Consider the following 16,765-nt stretch of genomic DNA (forward strand, 5'->3'; position numbering starts at 1 on the left):
AGAGAATATAGTCCGAGGAGTGTATCCTTGTTGGATACAATGAATATTGGTCAAGTAGGTACTTGGGCAATTTAGGTGACCTTTCAAGAAGCTCCAATGATAAGGATGAACTTAAGGCACACACAAATGTGATAGGAATACAAAAATATCTACAAGCAAAAGTTGTTACAATGCACTGCAACAACTTTTCTGGCCGCATTTATGTGGAAAAGACTCCTGAACAGTGCAGTTTCAACTACTACCACTCATAGAGAACCAAAGAAGATGTTCGATGAGACATGTACTCAAATGAAAATTTAGATGATTAACAAGTGTACAATCAATATGGTCTGAAGGGAAGCTATATAATGCAAAAGATCTCCCATAAGAGAGGATAAAAAAAAATAGAAAAATAAGGAAGAAGAAGATTTACTATAGCACTAAGGATTATATTAGATTTCAAGAACAGTAGTTCAATTCATAGTTTATCTCCTCGGACACTAATTTAACCAAGTTTCAAGTGTGTTTTTGTGTTTATTCATCTTTTAAATCTTTATTAACCGTTATTTAATTCACCAATAGCTTAGCTCTTTCACTTACTCTCTACAAATTCATTATATTGAGCTCGTTGGGCTCACATTCCACATCTTTTGGGCTTGAGCTACAGATCTTGACCCTACAAAAATAATATTATAATTATGCAATTTAATTTTTTTTATTAAATTATGTTTTTTGTGTGTGTATCACTATATCGTTGAATGCAAAATAAGTTATATTTCCATTACATAAAAGAAAAACATATAAAAATAGAAAATATTTTTAAATATCACATGCACTATTTAACCTACAAATTTTATATTACATTCTTATAGAATAATCATATTACATTTTCTTACACATCGCGAGTTTGCAACTAGTTTAAATAAAGGACAAAGTTTGGTTCCAAATTTTTTTGGAGTTTTGAACTTCAATCATCAATAGGAAGATGTCATTAGCCATGATCATTTGCCATGCACATAACTCACTTAGCCTAAGTTACCTAACCAATTAAGTGAATCGTACACATTACACAAGATGCACATTACACAGTTTACACAAGACAGAACACATGACTTAGACCCAAAACTTTAAACATATTTGAAAGCCAACCTTTACCTTACAAAAAAAGGCCCCATTTATTTTAGTTGTCACTTCAGCCCCAAAATGTCTGGCGACTCTGCGGTTTGAAAGTGAAACTCAACCAGAGAGAGAGCTTGTCAGCCTGGACTTACTGAATTCATCTTGGCTTGTAATAGCCAAATATTCCATAAAAGGTCTGTGCAAAAGTAAGCAGCAACAAGAAAACAGCAGCAGCTAATGAGATAATAGCCCAGGGATTGCTGAAATAGGTATGCCTTAAACTCGCACGCCAAGCATTCCACTTATTTTCATAATACCGGTTCACATCCCCGGACAAGTGGGAAAGGTAACTTTCGTTGATTTCGAAAACCTTACCTCAATTAAGGTGGTTGAAGAGGTCAGCAACTTCAGAATCACTGCCAAGCCAGTGCTTAATTATTCCACAGTAATGGAGGTGAGCCACATCCTGATGAGAGTTAATCAAGTTGTCCATGAACACCACATATGCAGTAATGTGGTCGCCACAATCACGATGGCACAGCTCAAAGGCCATAAGGTTTAGCAAAAGTGACCTGGTACCATCATGGATCAAGAGCCGTGGAATGTAGAGAATTCCATTCTTGAATTCTATGTCCCAGAAGCGATCTGTTTTCTTTCTCTTGAACTTGATTCCAGCCTCTCTGAGTTCAGTAACACAATGTATTAACTGTTGCCTTTGTTCATCTGACCAGGGTGTACAAGCTCTTTCTCCTGTCTTGTCGATGCGTGGAAAGGGCAGAAGCCATCTCTTCATCTCCTCTTGAGACCGTCTTTGCAAGAGACTTCCTCGTAAAACAGCAAGGCAATGAAGGTCATCTCCATCTGACAAAGGCTGAAAGGTACATGGAAGAGGTAATTTCAAATTGCTCCTATAACTCTTTGTTAATAGCTCATATGTTGGCATTAACGGGTAGAAGAATTGGAGTGCTAGCTTGGCTACTTCTCCTTTCTGGTATGGCTTACCTAACTGAAGTCCCAGAAGGCGATCAAGTATAAAGAGTGGAAGCTGATTCTCCAGGAGTATCATGTCTCGCTGAACGGAATGCATTAATCCACGCATTGCAAAGATGGGGTCATTTTGAGGATAACCCAACTTCGTCAATCCTTCAGCAGCACCTCGAAAGACCTCAGTCACAAAGCAACCATCTAGCACCATCATTTCAACAAATTCATTGCTGCCAAGACTAGTAATTGATTGCCCTTGGTAACAGGCACGAGCTTTTTTTTCGAGTTTCTTCACAGCATCAAGATAAAGATTTATGTCATGTTTAGTACGCTTGAGAACATGATGAAGGGCACGCCATTTGTGGCGATCCATTTCAAGTAGGCCTTTCTTTCCATGATGATAAGGTCCTACGGAGACAATCCGAGGAGCATAAGCTTTGTAATCACCTTCTCGTAGGTAGTAGGGGACTTTGTAAATGCTGCATCGTGAAATTGCTGCATTGTCTTGACTAGCTTGCCTAAGATTTTTTTTTTATGGAGATCATCCATTCAGAATCTGGTGGATTGACTACTCCAGATTCTACAGCTTCTCTGAGCTTGAGGGCGATTAGGTATCCGCTCAAGAGGGCCTTGTTGTACACAGCAACCATTATTGGGTGAAGAATCAGGGACGGAACTAGGATTTGAACCTAAGGGCAAGCCTAACCAAAAAAAAGTTTCACCAGAGTTTATTTTAGCCAACCAAAAAATGCATACATGTCATAATATCATATTTGTGGATCTATTCTAATATTAATTTTTAGGAATTTATCCTACATAATGATTCAAATTATTTCTTGACTTGCAAAGTCAAGAATCTTTATCCTATATAAAAATTAATATGTATTTTTTTTTTCATTCGGATATTTATTTCTTTAGTTTAAAAATTATAATTAAAAAAAAAAAAAAACACAAGTTGCAACAATATTATTATTAGTAATTTATTAACACAATAAAGTTACAACAAAATTAATGCTAATAATCATTGGCACAACAAATTAACAAATAGTGACCATTTATTAATAATTTTATTGTGTTATTCACTCTAAGGAGTGAATAGCATACTAGAGTTCTTTTGATTTAGTTAAAAAATGAAATATGTAGGTATTGATCACTGCTAGTGTCCCGTTTCTAGCCATTTCTAGATTTTATATATATATATATATACATTTATTTATAAACTAACATATTTTTGTATATTTCTAAATTATAGATATAATCAAAGAACTTGTAAACGGTTCATAAGCCAAGATCATTTGAAAAATCTTAAAAATACAAGTTTATTACCCAATCCATTCACCAGCCTAATGGCATGTTTGGATGTTTAAAAAAGGAGGGGAGTAGAGTAGAGGGAGGGAGAGTAATGCAATTACCTTGTTTGGAAGTTTTTTAAAGAATGAGGGGGAGGGTTTGGAGGAGTTTGGAGGGGTTTGAACTCCCTCTAGCCCTCCAATTTTAATTCTCCCAAATTGGAGAGATTTGGAGGGGGAGTGGAGTACATAAACTATTGACCAAGTAAATTACCTAATTTACTCTTATTATATTAACAAAATTACACAAGGGGAAGGGCTAATTACTCCCTTCCCCCTTACTAATTTTAAAAACATCCAAATAAGGTGGAGGTGAATCATTCTCCTCTACTCTTCTCCCCACTACTCCCCTTCCCTCTACTCCCCTCTACTCTTCTCCCTCTCTAAACTTCCAAACAAGCCATAAATCTGGCCGTCTCCGCCTCGTGCCTTGCCTGAAAGGTTGTTATTGCCGTCGAACATGCCAGCCCACTCTCTCTCTTGAATGTCCTCACCCCGAAATAAGCTTGTTAATGATGGGAAGATAAGAATATCCATCTATTAGCCTCTGAAGATTATGGGTGTTTCTGTGAAGAAAAATAGAGAAAAGAAAGAAGAGGAAGGCCGGTGAGAGAAGCTCAAACTTGGATGACATGACATGAAATGTGCGGAGGAAAGTCAAAGAAAAGGACAAATAAGTAGCTGAGGAAGAAGTAAACGAGCAGATGAGAAAAAAAGAATAAATAAATAAAAGGAGGTTCCCTTTGGGTCTAGAACACAAATTTTTTCACAATTTCTTTTTTATAATTGTGATGTTATAAAATATGCGGTGAAATAAATATTGTGACTACATGTGTAGTTGAAAAGTAATTATTACAGTTTGTCACGTCAAAAATATGGTAAAAAAAGTTATGAAAAAGTTTATAATAATAAAACAACTCATTTATAAGATAAGTGTCAATAATTTTTTTTCTTTTGCAGAGATTAATTCAACCAAAATTATTGAGTTTCAACTTTTAAGATAATAGTTTTGTATTCATTATGGAAAAGATAATTTTTTTTTTGAAATAAAGAAAAATATTATTTTCACAACACTTTTATAATTTTAAGTGATATATTATTATTGGTTGATATTAATGAGCAAAAAAGTAATTTATTTAATTTTATTTTCACAACACTTTTATAATTTTAAGTGATATATTGTTATTGGTTGATATTAATGAGTAAAAAAGTAATTTAAGTGATAAGTTCAAATTAAAACCAATAACAACTTACTACTATGAATGTATTGCAAAAATACTATGAACGTAACACTTGTTGAAAAGAAAAATGTCAAAGCCAAATACTTTTTTACAAAATATTTTATTAAGAGATTTATTTATTATTAACATGAAGTAATCATTATCATTATTATTGTTGTTATTATGTTATACTAAGTATGAAATAAACTCTTTTATATATACATTTTGTCATTTTTGATAATTTACAATCCAAATTGTCACTTTTATAAGTGCTAGCTAAACACTAGATTTTTTCTAAAAGCAATTTTTAACAGTTTTTACCAAACACACTGATTTTAAAAAAAAAAACCTAGTTTCATGCTACACTTTTTCAGAAAACACTGTATCAAAAGGCCATAGTAAAATGGGCATTTGCCCATAATTTACTAACTATGCAGCAAAATGCCTTTGTTTTGAAAAAAATGCCCCTATTTTTTAAACTCAATTTTAACAAAATTGAGTTACAAGTGAGACTCGACATTAACAATGTCTAGTTCTATGCATATTTTGCCATTTAAATTTTTTTTATAAATTTAAGTAAAACTCGACATTGCTAATGTCGAGTTCTATTTAGAAATATATATATATATATATGACTCAATTTTAAGGATATGTTACGCGACCGAAATATTTTGTTATCTTCTACTGCCGTTACGTCAAAAATAAAAGGTTCTAAGGCGCTTTCCGATCTACGGTCCCTCTGAGATTTTACACCTAACTCAATTTTATTAAAATCAAAATGCATGGACAGCAGGACAGGGATCATTTTGACAGTAAAAGGCAGCATATATGTGTATGTAACAGTTCATATCTTTGCTTTTTTGTCAATGGCATCGCCACTCTCTCTCTCTCTGAGCTTTCTTTTTGCTGTGCTATACGGCTAGTATGGCTGTTAATGGATTTTGGGCCTCATGAGCTAAGTTCGGCTGTAAATGGATTGTTAGTGGGCTATGAAAGTTTTGGATCATGACGCTGTTGTAATTTCTATGGCCCGACCTTTTTTGTTTTAGATCAAATTATAATTTAGGCTTTAGAATTTTGGTCAGGTTTTATTTCAGTCAATTTCTGTCCATTCAGTCTAATTCGATCTATTTGGTCTAATTCAGTCCATATTAGTTCATTCAGTCCACCTTGATTTATTTCGGTCTACTTTGAACCACTTCAGTCTATTTCAAACTAATTAGATCTTAAATTGATTATTTTTGTAGGTTGCCTTTTCAGTGTTGGGCTCAAATTTTTTTTTTCTTCTTCTTAATTTTTGGATTGGGAAGTATGAAATTTTATTCTATTTGGGAAAAACTCTTTAGTTTTGGGCTAAAAAATTCAAACACAATAAGCATAATAAATTAAAGATATAAGCCCTAAAAAAATAATAAATATGATAAATATTCAAAAGATTACCTTAAAATTCAAGTTTCAATAATATAGGCATTATACTTATATTTGGAAAGAACAAAATGCTAAAATTGTAAAATTATATAATAATTTAAACTTAATTTAAAATGTTACATATGTTCCATGGAATGTGGGTGTACATTAAAATAATAATAAAATAAAATCTTGGTTATGTTCAAATTAGTCAAAAAATTATTATATATTTTTTTTTTAAATCCTTTTAATAACATCTTTTCCATTTATATAAAACAATACTATAATTATGTAATTTATATATGATGATGGGTGAAATTAGTAGGCCGTATGTTTCGAACTTCAACGATGGGTCAACAACCTGAAAAAGAAAGAAACATTTTCGAAGGTGATTAGGGTGAACCAGCCAAGGACCCTTCGATGGTTAAGTCAGTTTCTCTCAAGGACTCAAGTATAGTAAGTGGATGAATAGTAGTACATACCTTGGTTTGGTGAGTCTTAGTTACTTTTATAGAAAGTTTGGAGTAGGTCTACTTGTTAAGTGCCACTAACATTGTGGGAGATGTGTGAACTTAGTGGGGAGAGTAAAGCGAGTTTAGGGGAATTCACCCATCTTGGAATAATGGATCGTGGTGCAACCGTTCTTGGTTTGCAGAGAAATCCTTTGAGTTTACTAAGTGTTTGTAGGTCGTATACATTCTCTCGTCGTGTAGATGATCTATCTTTCTTGGATGACCTTTCTTCTTGGTGTTACCTTTTTTCCTTCTTCCTTTCAGTCTTTTAGACCATTATCTTGGACGAACCTTGTTCTTGTGGACAACTTATATGGACAATAAACACTTTTTAATTACCCATCAATATCTTTTTATTAAATTACATTTTTCCATATATATATATATATATATATGTATGTATGTATTATTGTTGAATGCAAAATACATTATATGTTCCATTACATAAAAGTAAAATTTGTAAAAATAGAAAAAAAAAATTAAATAACACATACACTATTTAATCTACAAATTTTACATTACATTCTTACAAAATAATTATATTACAATTTCCTATTTATCACATGAGTTTGCGACTAGTTAAATGAATTACAAAATTTGGCTCCAAACATTTTTAGAGACTTGAGCTTCAACCACCAATATATATATATATATATGTATGTATTATTGTTGAATGCAAAATACATTATATGTTCCATTACATAAAAGTAAAATTTGTAAAAATAGAAAAAAAAAAATTTTAAATAACACATACACTATTAATCTACAAATTTTACATTACATTCTTACAGAATAATTATATTACAATTTCCTATATATCACATGAGTTTGCGACTAGTTAAATGAATTACAAAATTTGGCTCCAAACATTTTTAGAGACTTGAGCTTCAACCACCAATAGGAACATAGCTTTAGTCATGAACATGTACATTGCTCATAACTCACTTAACCTAAGTTACCTAATCAATTAAGTGAGTCATACGCATTACGCAAGACAAATCACATGTCATCCTCCTAGTTATGATTGGACCCCAAAGCTTCAAACATGTTTGAAATCCAAACCTTTACCTTAAATAAAAGGATACTCCAAAGCAAATAATCAACATGTCCAGTTATTGCTTGCTGGCTTGAATTTCAAAATCCATTATTCCACAATATCCAACACTTTGTACCTTTTCAATTTTCCTTTTAACTCTCATTTGTTTTCAATATAATTCTTTCGTCTATCTCGATCCAATCTCCATCATTAAATCCATCAAGATGATGCCATTCTGCTTTTCTTTTCTTTTCTTTTTTTTTTCAAATATATCTGAAAATAAATAAAGGAAAAAAAATTCTTGAAATAATTGTTTTAAAATATACCCTTACATATATAAGGTGTTAAAAATGATATTAACTCTCTCTCTCTCTCTCTCTCTCTCTCTCTCTCTCTCTCTCTCTCTCTCTCTCTCTCTCACTCTCATGGTAGTAGTTCCCTATAGCAACCCAACTCGCCAACAGATAAAAATTGAATATAGATAAAAATGAATATGGGTAAGGATCTATTTAGGGGTGTGCAGAAAACCCACCGACCTGCTAAACCCGACCCGACCCGACCCGACCACCGAGTTGGGTCGGTTTTTAGGCCTTGGTGGGTTGGGTTGGGTTGGGTTACAAAATTTTTTTTTTTTATAGCGGGTCGGGTTGGGTTTGGGTCATAAAATTACAAACCCGCCAAACCCGACCCAACCACCGACCCACCCATATTTAATATATATTTAAAATATATTATATATTTAATATATATTTTTTAAAACCAGGGCACTTATATATATTTAAATATATATATATATTATTTAATAATTAAAAAAAAAAACCAGCTGTAGAGCAATACTTCTTCAGTTCCTCCTACTAATACTAATTATATATATAATATGTATTATATAATTAATAAAATTTTAAAATAACCAGCTCCTCCTATCCTATATAAAAGCCAATTAGTTCACACAAACTTTAGTAAATTATTATTGTTGTTTAGTTATTGGTGTTGTTTGCCCTTAAGGAATTACATCGATACTAATTTTTTGGTTTTTTTTAATATATTAATATTAATATATTTTTTTCTACTCAATTTAATAATAATAAAAAAAATTTCAAACCCATGGGTTCAACCCGACCCATGTGGATTGGGTTGGGTTGGATTTATGTGATGGGTTGGGTTGGGTCGAATTTTTTTTTACCCACCATGGTGGGTCGGGTCAAAAAATTCCCTCAACCAGACCCAACCCAACCCATGCACGCCCCTAGATCTATTTGACTCTTGAAATGATAATAATAATAAGATCAACCCAAAGTCGGCCATTAAAAATGATGGGTTGGCGTGGATTGGTTGACAAGTTAAGTGGATCGACCTCTTTTTATTAGGAAGAAAAAAAAAATCACATTTTCTCATATGATTATGATTTTGTTTGTTTCACAATTTCAAACTCTATAATATGTCTCCTTTTCACTATTCTCAATTTTCTCTTTCTCTAAGCTTGATTAGGGAGTACTATTTCCTCTAACCAGTGTCGTGACTCGTCTTTGTCTCTTGGTCTCGCATCCATCCATTAATTTTTGCATTTAATTTAACCTTGACAGTTGACAGTATTTTATTTTTTCATTCCAAACTGGCAAACACTCCTAATTTTTGAGCTTGTTTCTAGTCAACCTTATATTTAGTCATTTATATTACACCAAAAATTTATTTTTAAATTCACTATTTGTGATAATATATTTTTAGTTTTAGTTTTTTTTTTTTAAATTAAAACTAATTTAAATTACTTGGGCTAAAAAAAAAAAATTGTCCTACAGAGTCCATGTGTAATCCTACTGGCTAGGATCAAGCATTTCATGAGTAAATAATTTAAAATCCTAAATATCATACTGTTAACTTTATTTCACATTGTATATACCACAACAAATGCATTTGAGGTTGATATTTAGTCCGTAAAATCATGTATTTCTTTTAATGCATTTGAGGTTGATATTTAGTCAGCAAAATCATTTATTTCTTTTATTCTTTTGTGATATTATTAGGTTAATGAGTTTCGAGTTCTAAATTTAAGAATTTACGTATAATATAACATTCATATTTTTCGTATTTTCTTTTATTTGTTTTCTTCGTTATTTTGAAGGGAAGAGAAAGAGAATATATATACTCAAGTCTCTTTTTTATTTATTTAATTTGTTTGCATGTTAAAAAAAAAAAAAAAAAACCCTTGACATAGCAAAGGTCGGGTAAAGATTATAGACTTCACAACTAGGTCCAAATCCATCTGACTTTCACCAAAATCCAATTTGACTCATATATGGTTGAATCAAACCTGAACCCATCCAACCCGGCCTGTTTGCTAGGTCATATATAAAAGGAAGATGGACTGCCTCAAATTAACTAGTGCCTTCCCTGGTTCAGTTTGATTACTACCAATTCAAATTGATGACAAAAGATAGCAATAGTTGCCACATGGGCACATATAAGAAGATTCTCATCCTAAATATGGAGCTTAGAGCTCTATTTGTAGGTGTGCACAGCAAGTAATGTATTGTACAAGTATAGTAGACTGGGCCTGAGCCCGAGCCCAATGGGCTAGGCACATATAATCTCATGCAATGCATCGACAGAATCATTTTGACAGTAAAATGAAGCATTCAACGACACCGCCATTCAATCCACTCCACTCTCACTCACTCTCTTTCTCTATTTTTTGCACAGTGCTCGGCTTTCTTTTTGCTATGCTAGACAGCTAGTGTGTAGAAGAGAAGAATTTATTTTTGGGCCTCATGGGCTGAGTTCGGCTGTAAATGGATTGTTTTAGTGGGCTGTGAAAGTTTTGGACCATGGTGCATTTGTAATTTCTATGGCCCGACCTTTCTTTCTTTTTTTTAGACAGAATTATATTTTAGGCTTTAGAATTTGGGTCAGGTTTTATTTCGGTCCACTCTAGTTTATTTCAATCCATTCGGTCCATTTAGTCTAATTCAGTCCAATTTGGCTTATTCAGTCCACTTCTGTCCATTTGGTCTAATTCAGTACATATCGGTCCATTAGGTTTACTTTAGTTCATTTTGGTTCATTTCAAAATAATTGGGTCTTAAATTGATTCTTTTTGTAGGTTTCCTTTTCAATTTTGGGCTCAAAAGTTATTTTTTTCTCTTGATTTTTGGGTTGAAAAGTATGAAATTTTATTCTATTGGGCTAAACTCTTTAGTTTTAGGCTCAAAAAATACAAAAAAAAAAAAGGCATTATAAATCACAGAGGAACCTTCTAACTTCTATAGTAGTTGTGAAAATTAAGTTTGAATCTTCTAACTTCCATACATGTTGAGGAAGTTACCAAACAAGTAACCACTCCAAAGCTCACTGTATAAGGACTCATCCACATCAAATGAAAGTAAGTTTCCACTATTCCTAAAGTTGGAATTCTTGAGTTCTAAAGGAAAAACTAACTCAAGCATCGGAGGGTTCTTGGCTGGTTCACCCCGATCACCTTTGATCTTATGTTTCTTTCTTTTTAGACCTTTCAAGCAATTACTAGCCCATTGAAGTCCAGAGTATTCAGCCTACTAGTTTTCTTTGCATCATCAATACTTATATTTGGAAAGAAAAAAAAATGCTAAAATTCTAAACTTATATAATAATTTAAAATTAATGTAACATGTTACATGTATTTCTTGAAATGATAAGTTTTTTTTTTTAGTTATGTTCAAATTAGTCAACTGATTATGGTATATTTAAAAAATGTCATTTCAATAAAATCTTTTCTGTTTATATATATAAAACAATATTATAATTATTCAATTTAAATCTTTTTATTAAATTACATTTTTCATATATATACACACACACACACTATTGTTAACTTAAAATTACATAAAAATAGAAAATACTTTTAAATAACACATACACTATTTAACCTACAAAGTTTAGGTTTTTCTATATATCGTGTAGGTTTGCGACTAGTTTAAATATATAAAAAAAGGATTAAGTTCAGATCCAAACATTTTTGGAGCCTTAAGCTCCATCCACCAATAAGAAGATGACATTAGTCATAATCATGTACAATGCACATGATTCATTTAACCTAAATTACCTAACCAACCAAGTGAGTCATGCGCATGATACATAATAAGACACATGTCATCTTCCTTAGTGATGATTGGATCCCAAAGCTTTAAATATATTTAAAGTGAAACATTTTCCTTAAATAAAAGGATAGTGCAAAGCAAATAATCAACATGTCCACTTACTGCTGGCTTGGACTTTAAAATCCATTATTCCACAATATCCAATACTTTGTTTCTTTTCAGTTTTCCTTTAAGGCTTTAACTCCCATTTCTTTTCAATGTAATTCTTTCGTCCATCTTGATCCAATCTCCATTGTTAATGGTCTGTTTAGATTGAGGGGAGGAAGAAAGAGTAGAGTAGAGTAGATTTCACCCAAAATTAATTTATTTTTAGTCAACTCTATTGTACTTCCCTCCACTCCCCTCCTTCTTCCCTCAATCCAAACGGGCTCTAAATCCACCAAGATGATGCCATTCTGCTTTTTTTTTTTTAAAAAAAATTTCAAAACTAAAAATAAATAGAGAAAAGTAAATTTTTTCCCTGAAATAATTGTTTTAATATATACACTAACATATAAAAGGTTTTAATAATTATTTTAAATCTCTCTCTATCTCTGTCATGGTATAGTAGTTCCCTATAGCAACCCAGCCCGCCAATACCATTGTGGTAGCATGGCTTTTACCAAACTCATCACAACCCATGCCAATCCTTTGGCAATTATTGTATTTCTCCTTCTTCTTTTTTTTTTTTTTTTTTTTTTTAGTAAATAGTAATACTTATTAGAACATACACAAAAATAATAATATTAGTGTTTTAAACTAAGTTTATAATACATTATTTAACCAGAATACAAGTACAAAAGGGCCTAATAACCCTAGTCTACGACTACAAAGGTTAGACTCTTTTGTAGTTGTACTATGGTTAAATAATGTATTATAAACTTGGTTTAAAACACTAATATTACATTATTACTATTTTCGTGTGTAATCTAATAAGTATTACTATTTACTAAAAAAAGAATGGATGTTTATCCCATATTGGTTGTGTGTATCTAGTGTCTGCTATTTATAACTCCAATCTACAACTATAAAAATTAGGTCATTTTGTAGTTGTACTCTGGTTAAATAATGTATTATAAACCCGGTTTAAAAATATTACTATTTTCATATGTGTTGTAATAAGTATTACGATTTATTAAGAAAAAAAATGTTTATTCCACATTGGTTGTGTGTGTCTAGTGTTTGTATTTCTCTATTTTTTTTATTTTTTTATTTATTTTTATTCCAAAATAGGGAGATAAGCAATACAAACATTTACAAAAGAGCTGGATTAAACCAGCAATAGTTCAATGGCATTTGACATGCCAATTTAGCAACTGACCAAACAGATTTTACAATAAGGTGAGGCACTAAGAACATATTGGAGCAAAGTCCATTTTGGTTCAGAAAATCTAGATAAGCTAATCCGGTCTGTTGAAGCCAATTTGAGGTCTTCCTATGCTAAAAGACTTGGACTAATTGTCTGCTAGCTCCTAGAAACAAAATACACTGGAAACCATGATTCTTAGCCTTGAGTGCAGCTTCTATCATAGCATCCAGCATTGCCCCACAGGTTGTTCTTGCTACACTGCTAGTTACACCATAGAACATGCTATCTCCCTGCAAATTAATAGCTTCATAGGTAGAAGACCATCTGTTAGGCTTCCTACTCCTAGCTCCAGCAATTTTAACAATCAGCTGCCACTACCCTGAGGGTGGATAGTGGTCTAGTTTGGGTCTTCTTGGCTGACTGGTGTGGCTTGGTTGATCAAGGAAAGCCTCTTTGTACCTACAAGCCATAGATTGAGATGTTAAAATCACATTCATAGGATTAGAATTTAAATCATCATAGAGCACCCTGTTCCTATGTATCCAGATATGCCAAAGAGTTGTAAAAATGGCTTGTAAGTAAGCCATTGATGTTGTCTCCCTAGTCCCTGGTTTTAAACTTGATGAGAAGGGAGGTAAGCCATTGCTGTACACTTAAACTACTAAAATTAGTGGAATGAGTAGCCAAAGTGGACCCATGCCAGCAAGCTCTAGTGAAATGACAGAGGAGAAAGAGGTGAGTTGAGGATTCAACTTTAGAATTGCATAAGGGGCAAGAGGTTTGGGTTGGTATGCCTCTATTGCTCAGATTAAGGAGGGCAGGGAGACTATCCTGAATGAGTTTCCAAACAAATGTATTAATTTTCAATGGTACTTTGACTCCCCAGATCAGATTCCACACACTCTCCTAACCATGTGTATTCCAAGAATATGAGAATTCTGCGTAAGAATCTCATAAGCTCTTTTGACTTGGTAAGTACCATTACTATCATTTGAAAACTTCCAAAGCAGCTTGTCTTGCACATCATGAGTTTTGAGTAAGGGAATCTATAGAATTTGTTTGCTCAAAGGAAAGGGGTATAAAGTTCGATTGAATGAATAATTGATTAAAAAAGAAAAGAAAAGAAAAAGAAGATGTCAAAATAAAGAGGCGACCGTCCCAAAGAAACGCTATCTAATTGCTATTTCAGAACCATCTACACCTTTAAAATCACAATGATGCATTAATGGCATTTTATTTTCATACCATACGTTCCTCGTGTCATTATTGTGTTGTCGATTACATTACCTAATCTTCGATGTTATCAATATCTTTAATTAACCAATAGATAATTAGAGGAGGCCATCATCTAAGTGTAATATTTGGAGTCACATGCAATTATGCAAACGACACGCAACACAAAGAATTAGTATTAGAGGAGGCCATCATCAAAGTGTAATATTAGTCAACCTTATATTTACACATCAATTACACCAAAGAAAAAAAAAAAATTTTAATTTCACAAAAAGTTAGTCACTTTTTCACTTTTCCATAAAAAAATTTCCTAAAATAGTTTACCAATATATACTCTAAAGGCATACATTAGTAAAATCTATATTAAATATATAACATTTTTTTATGAGAAATGCTAATGAATACCTTTAGGGCATTTATTAATAATTTATTTAAATAAAGTTTTTATGGGAAAGGAAAAAAAAGCAATTAATATTTTGACAATTTTTTTCATTTCCCATAAAAGTGGTGTCAAGACTTTCCTAAAATGAATTGTTAACCAATGCTCTAAAGGCACTCGTTAGCATGACCCTTTTTACTCTTTTTGTTATATACTTTTAGTGTTAGTTATTTATTGTATTTTGAAAACTCTTTTAGTGTTAGTTATTTATGTCTTTGAGTAAATTTAAAATGCTAGTTATCATATTGTTAATTAACTTTATTTCACTTTTTATATACTACAACAAAAGCATTTGAGGTTGATACTTACTCTGTGAAATCAAGTTTTTCTTTTATTCTTTTGTGAAATTATTAGGCTAATGAGTTTCAAATTGTAAATTTTAGAATTTATGTATAACATAACATTCATATTTTTCATGTTTTCATTTTTTTTTTTTTTTTGTTTTCTAATTTATTTTGAGAGGAAGAGAAAGAGAATATGCTTAAGTCACTTTTTTATTTATTTAATTTTTTTGTATGTAATAAATAAATAAAAAATCTCTTGACTCATTAAAGATTGGGTAAAGATTATAGGCTCCACAACTTGGTCCAAATCCATCCAACTTTCCCTAGAATCCGATCTAACTCATGCATAACCAAATCAAACCTGAACTCATCCAACCTGGCCCGTACCCTAGGCCATGTATAAGAGGAAGATGGACTGCCTCAAATTAACTAGTGCCTTCCTAGTTCAGCTTGATTACTACCAAGTCAAATTGATGACAAAAGATAGCAACAGTTGACAGATGGGCACTTGTAACAAGGTTGTGATCCTAAATACCCGTTTGGATAGAGCTTCTTTGTGTCTGCATCTGTGTTTTTTTTTTTTTTGTTTTTTTTTAGAAGTGTGTTTCTGTGAGTCCTATGCATTGTTCACGAGATCCACAAACCTCTTTTTTAAGCAAAAATTTCATTAAAAATGGGTCATATGGCACTATTCACACATCTATATATATATATATATATAACCGAAACCTCTGAAGTTTCCACAATTTTCCACGTCAGCACAACATTAAAAAAAAAAAAAAAAGTAATAAACCCCCCCAACACTCAAAAAAAAAAATAATAAAAAATAATAACCCAATACTCAGGCCTTTCCTTTCACGATGCTTTGCCTCCCAATGCTCTACCTTTCCCTTCCACGATGGTCTAGCCATATCTTCCCTGCCTTCCTCTACCAGCTCTTCCTCGATCAGACTCACGGCAAACCAACGGCAAGACATCCACCATACCCACCATACCCAACAGACATCTTTTTCCTGGAATCGATCTCCTTCCTCAGACCACCCACCACCCACATCAACCTTACAACCAGAAACGGCGCCCCAAATACTTAAAAACAAACCACAACATTTGCCTCTTAATCAAGCCACCATCGCAGAAATCACAAATTCTCCATAGCAAAACTGTCTTGCCCTCTTTCTCTAAATTACACATGTCTGCTCTTTATCTCAAATCATAACATACCTCACAAGTCACAAGAACCCACCCACTTCAAGCATCGACCTGCAACACCCAAATTTTACCAACCTCCACACACTAAAAAAACCAAACTCCCCACCTACAAATCCTACTCCATTCCAACCAAGGTTGTCAAAATCGCGATTCGGATCGTAAAATCGCACGATTTTACGATCTCACCTCACCAAAAGATTAAAATCGTAGCAAGATCGTAAAAATGTTAGGATCGTAGGTAGGATCGTGTAGGATCGTATAGGATCGTAGGATCGTATGGGATCCTACCATCCTACCGATCCTACCATGGCCTTTTTTTTTTTTTTTTTTTTTTTTTTTTTATGTGGATTCATTTGGGTCATTTGGGTAAGTCCAGTAAGATAATCCACGGTCCACCTAAAGGTCCTAAACCACAAGCCCAATGGGTTATAGAACCCAATAATAAATTGAAGTCCAAATTTACCCCTATCTCAACATAAAATCTCAAAAAAACCTTTAGTATTAAGTTAAATGTTTTCAAAACAAAACCTAAATATTTTAGAAACACTAAGCTCCAGCAAACCAGCACCTCTGTCC

At 32.6% G+C, this 16,765-nt stretch overlaps 1 protein-coding gene across 1 annotated transcript; it reads right to left on the reverse strand.

The window, feature by feature from the left end:
* Positions 1-1,098: 1,098 nt before the first annotated feature.
* Positions 1,099-3,429, reverse strand: LOC112040826 (UPF0481 protein At3g47200). Its single transcript, XM_065773598.1, is given in 3 exon segments — positions 1,099-2,605; positions 2,607-2,783; positions 3,409-3,429. Coding segments are annotated over 2 exon segments (1,257 nt in total). The 5' UTR covers positions 2,733-2,783; positions 3,409-3,429; the 3' UTR covers positions 1,099-1,474.
* Between the last annotated feature and the right edge of the window lie 13,336 nt (positions 3,430-16,765).

Source organism: Quercus suber, unplaced genomic scaffold, assembly GCF_002906115.3.
Source record: "Quercus suber isolate HL8 unplaced genomic scaffold, Cork oak 2.0 scaffold_77, whole genome shotgun sequence".
Lineage (NCBI taxonomy): Eukaryota > Viridiplantae > Streptophyta > Magnoliopsida > Fagales > Fagaceae > Quercus > Quercus suber.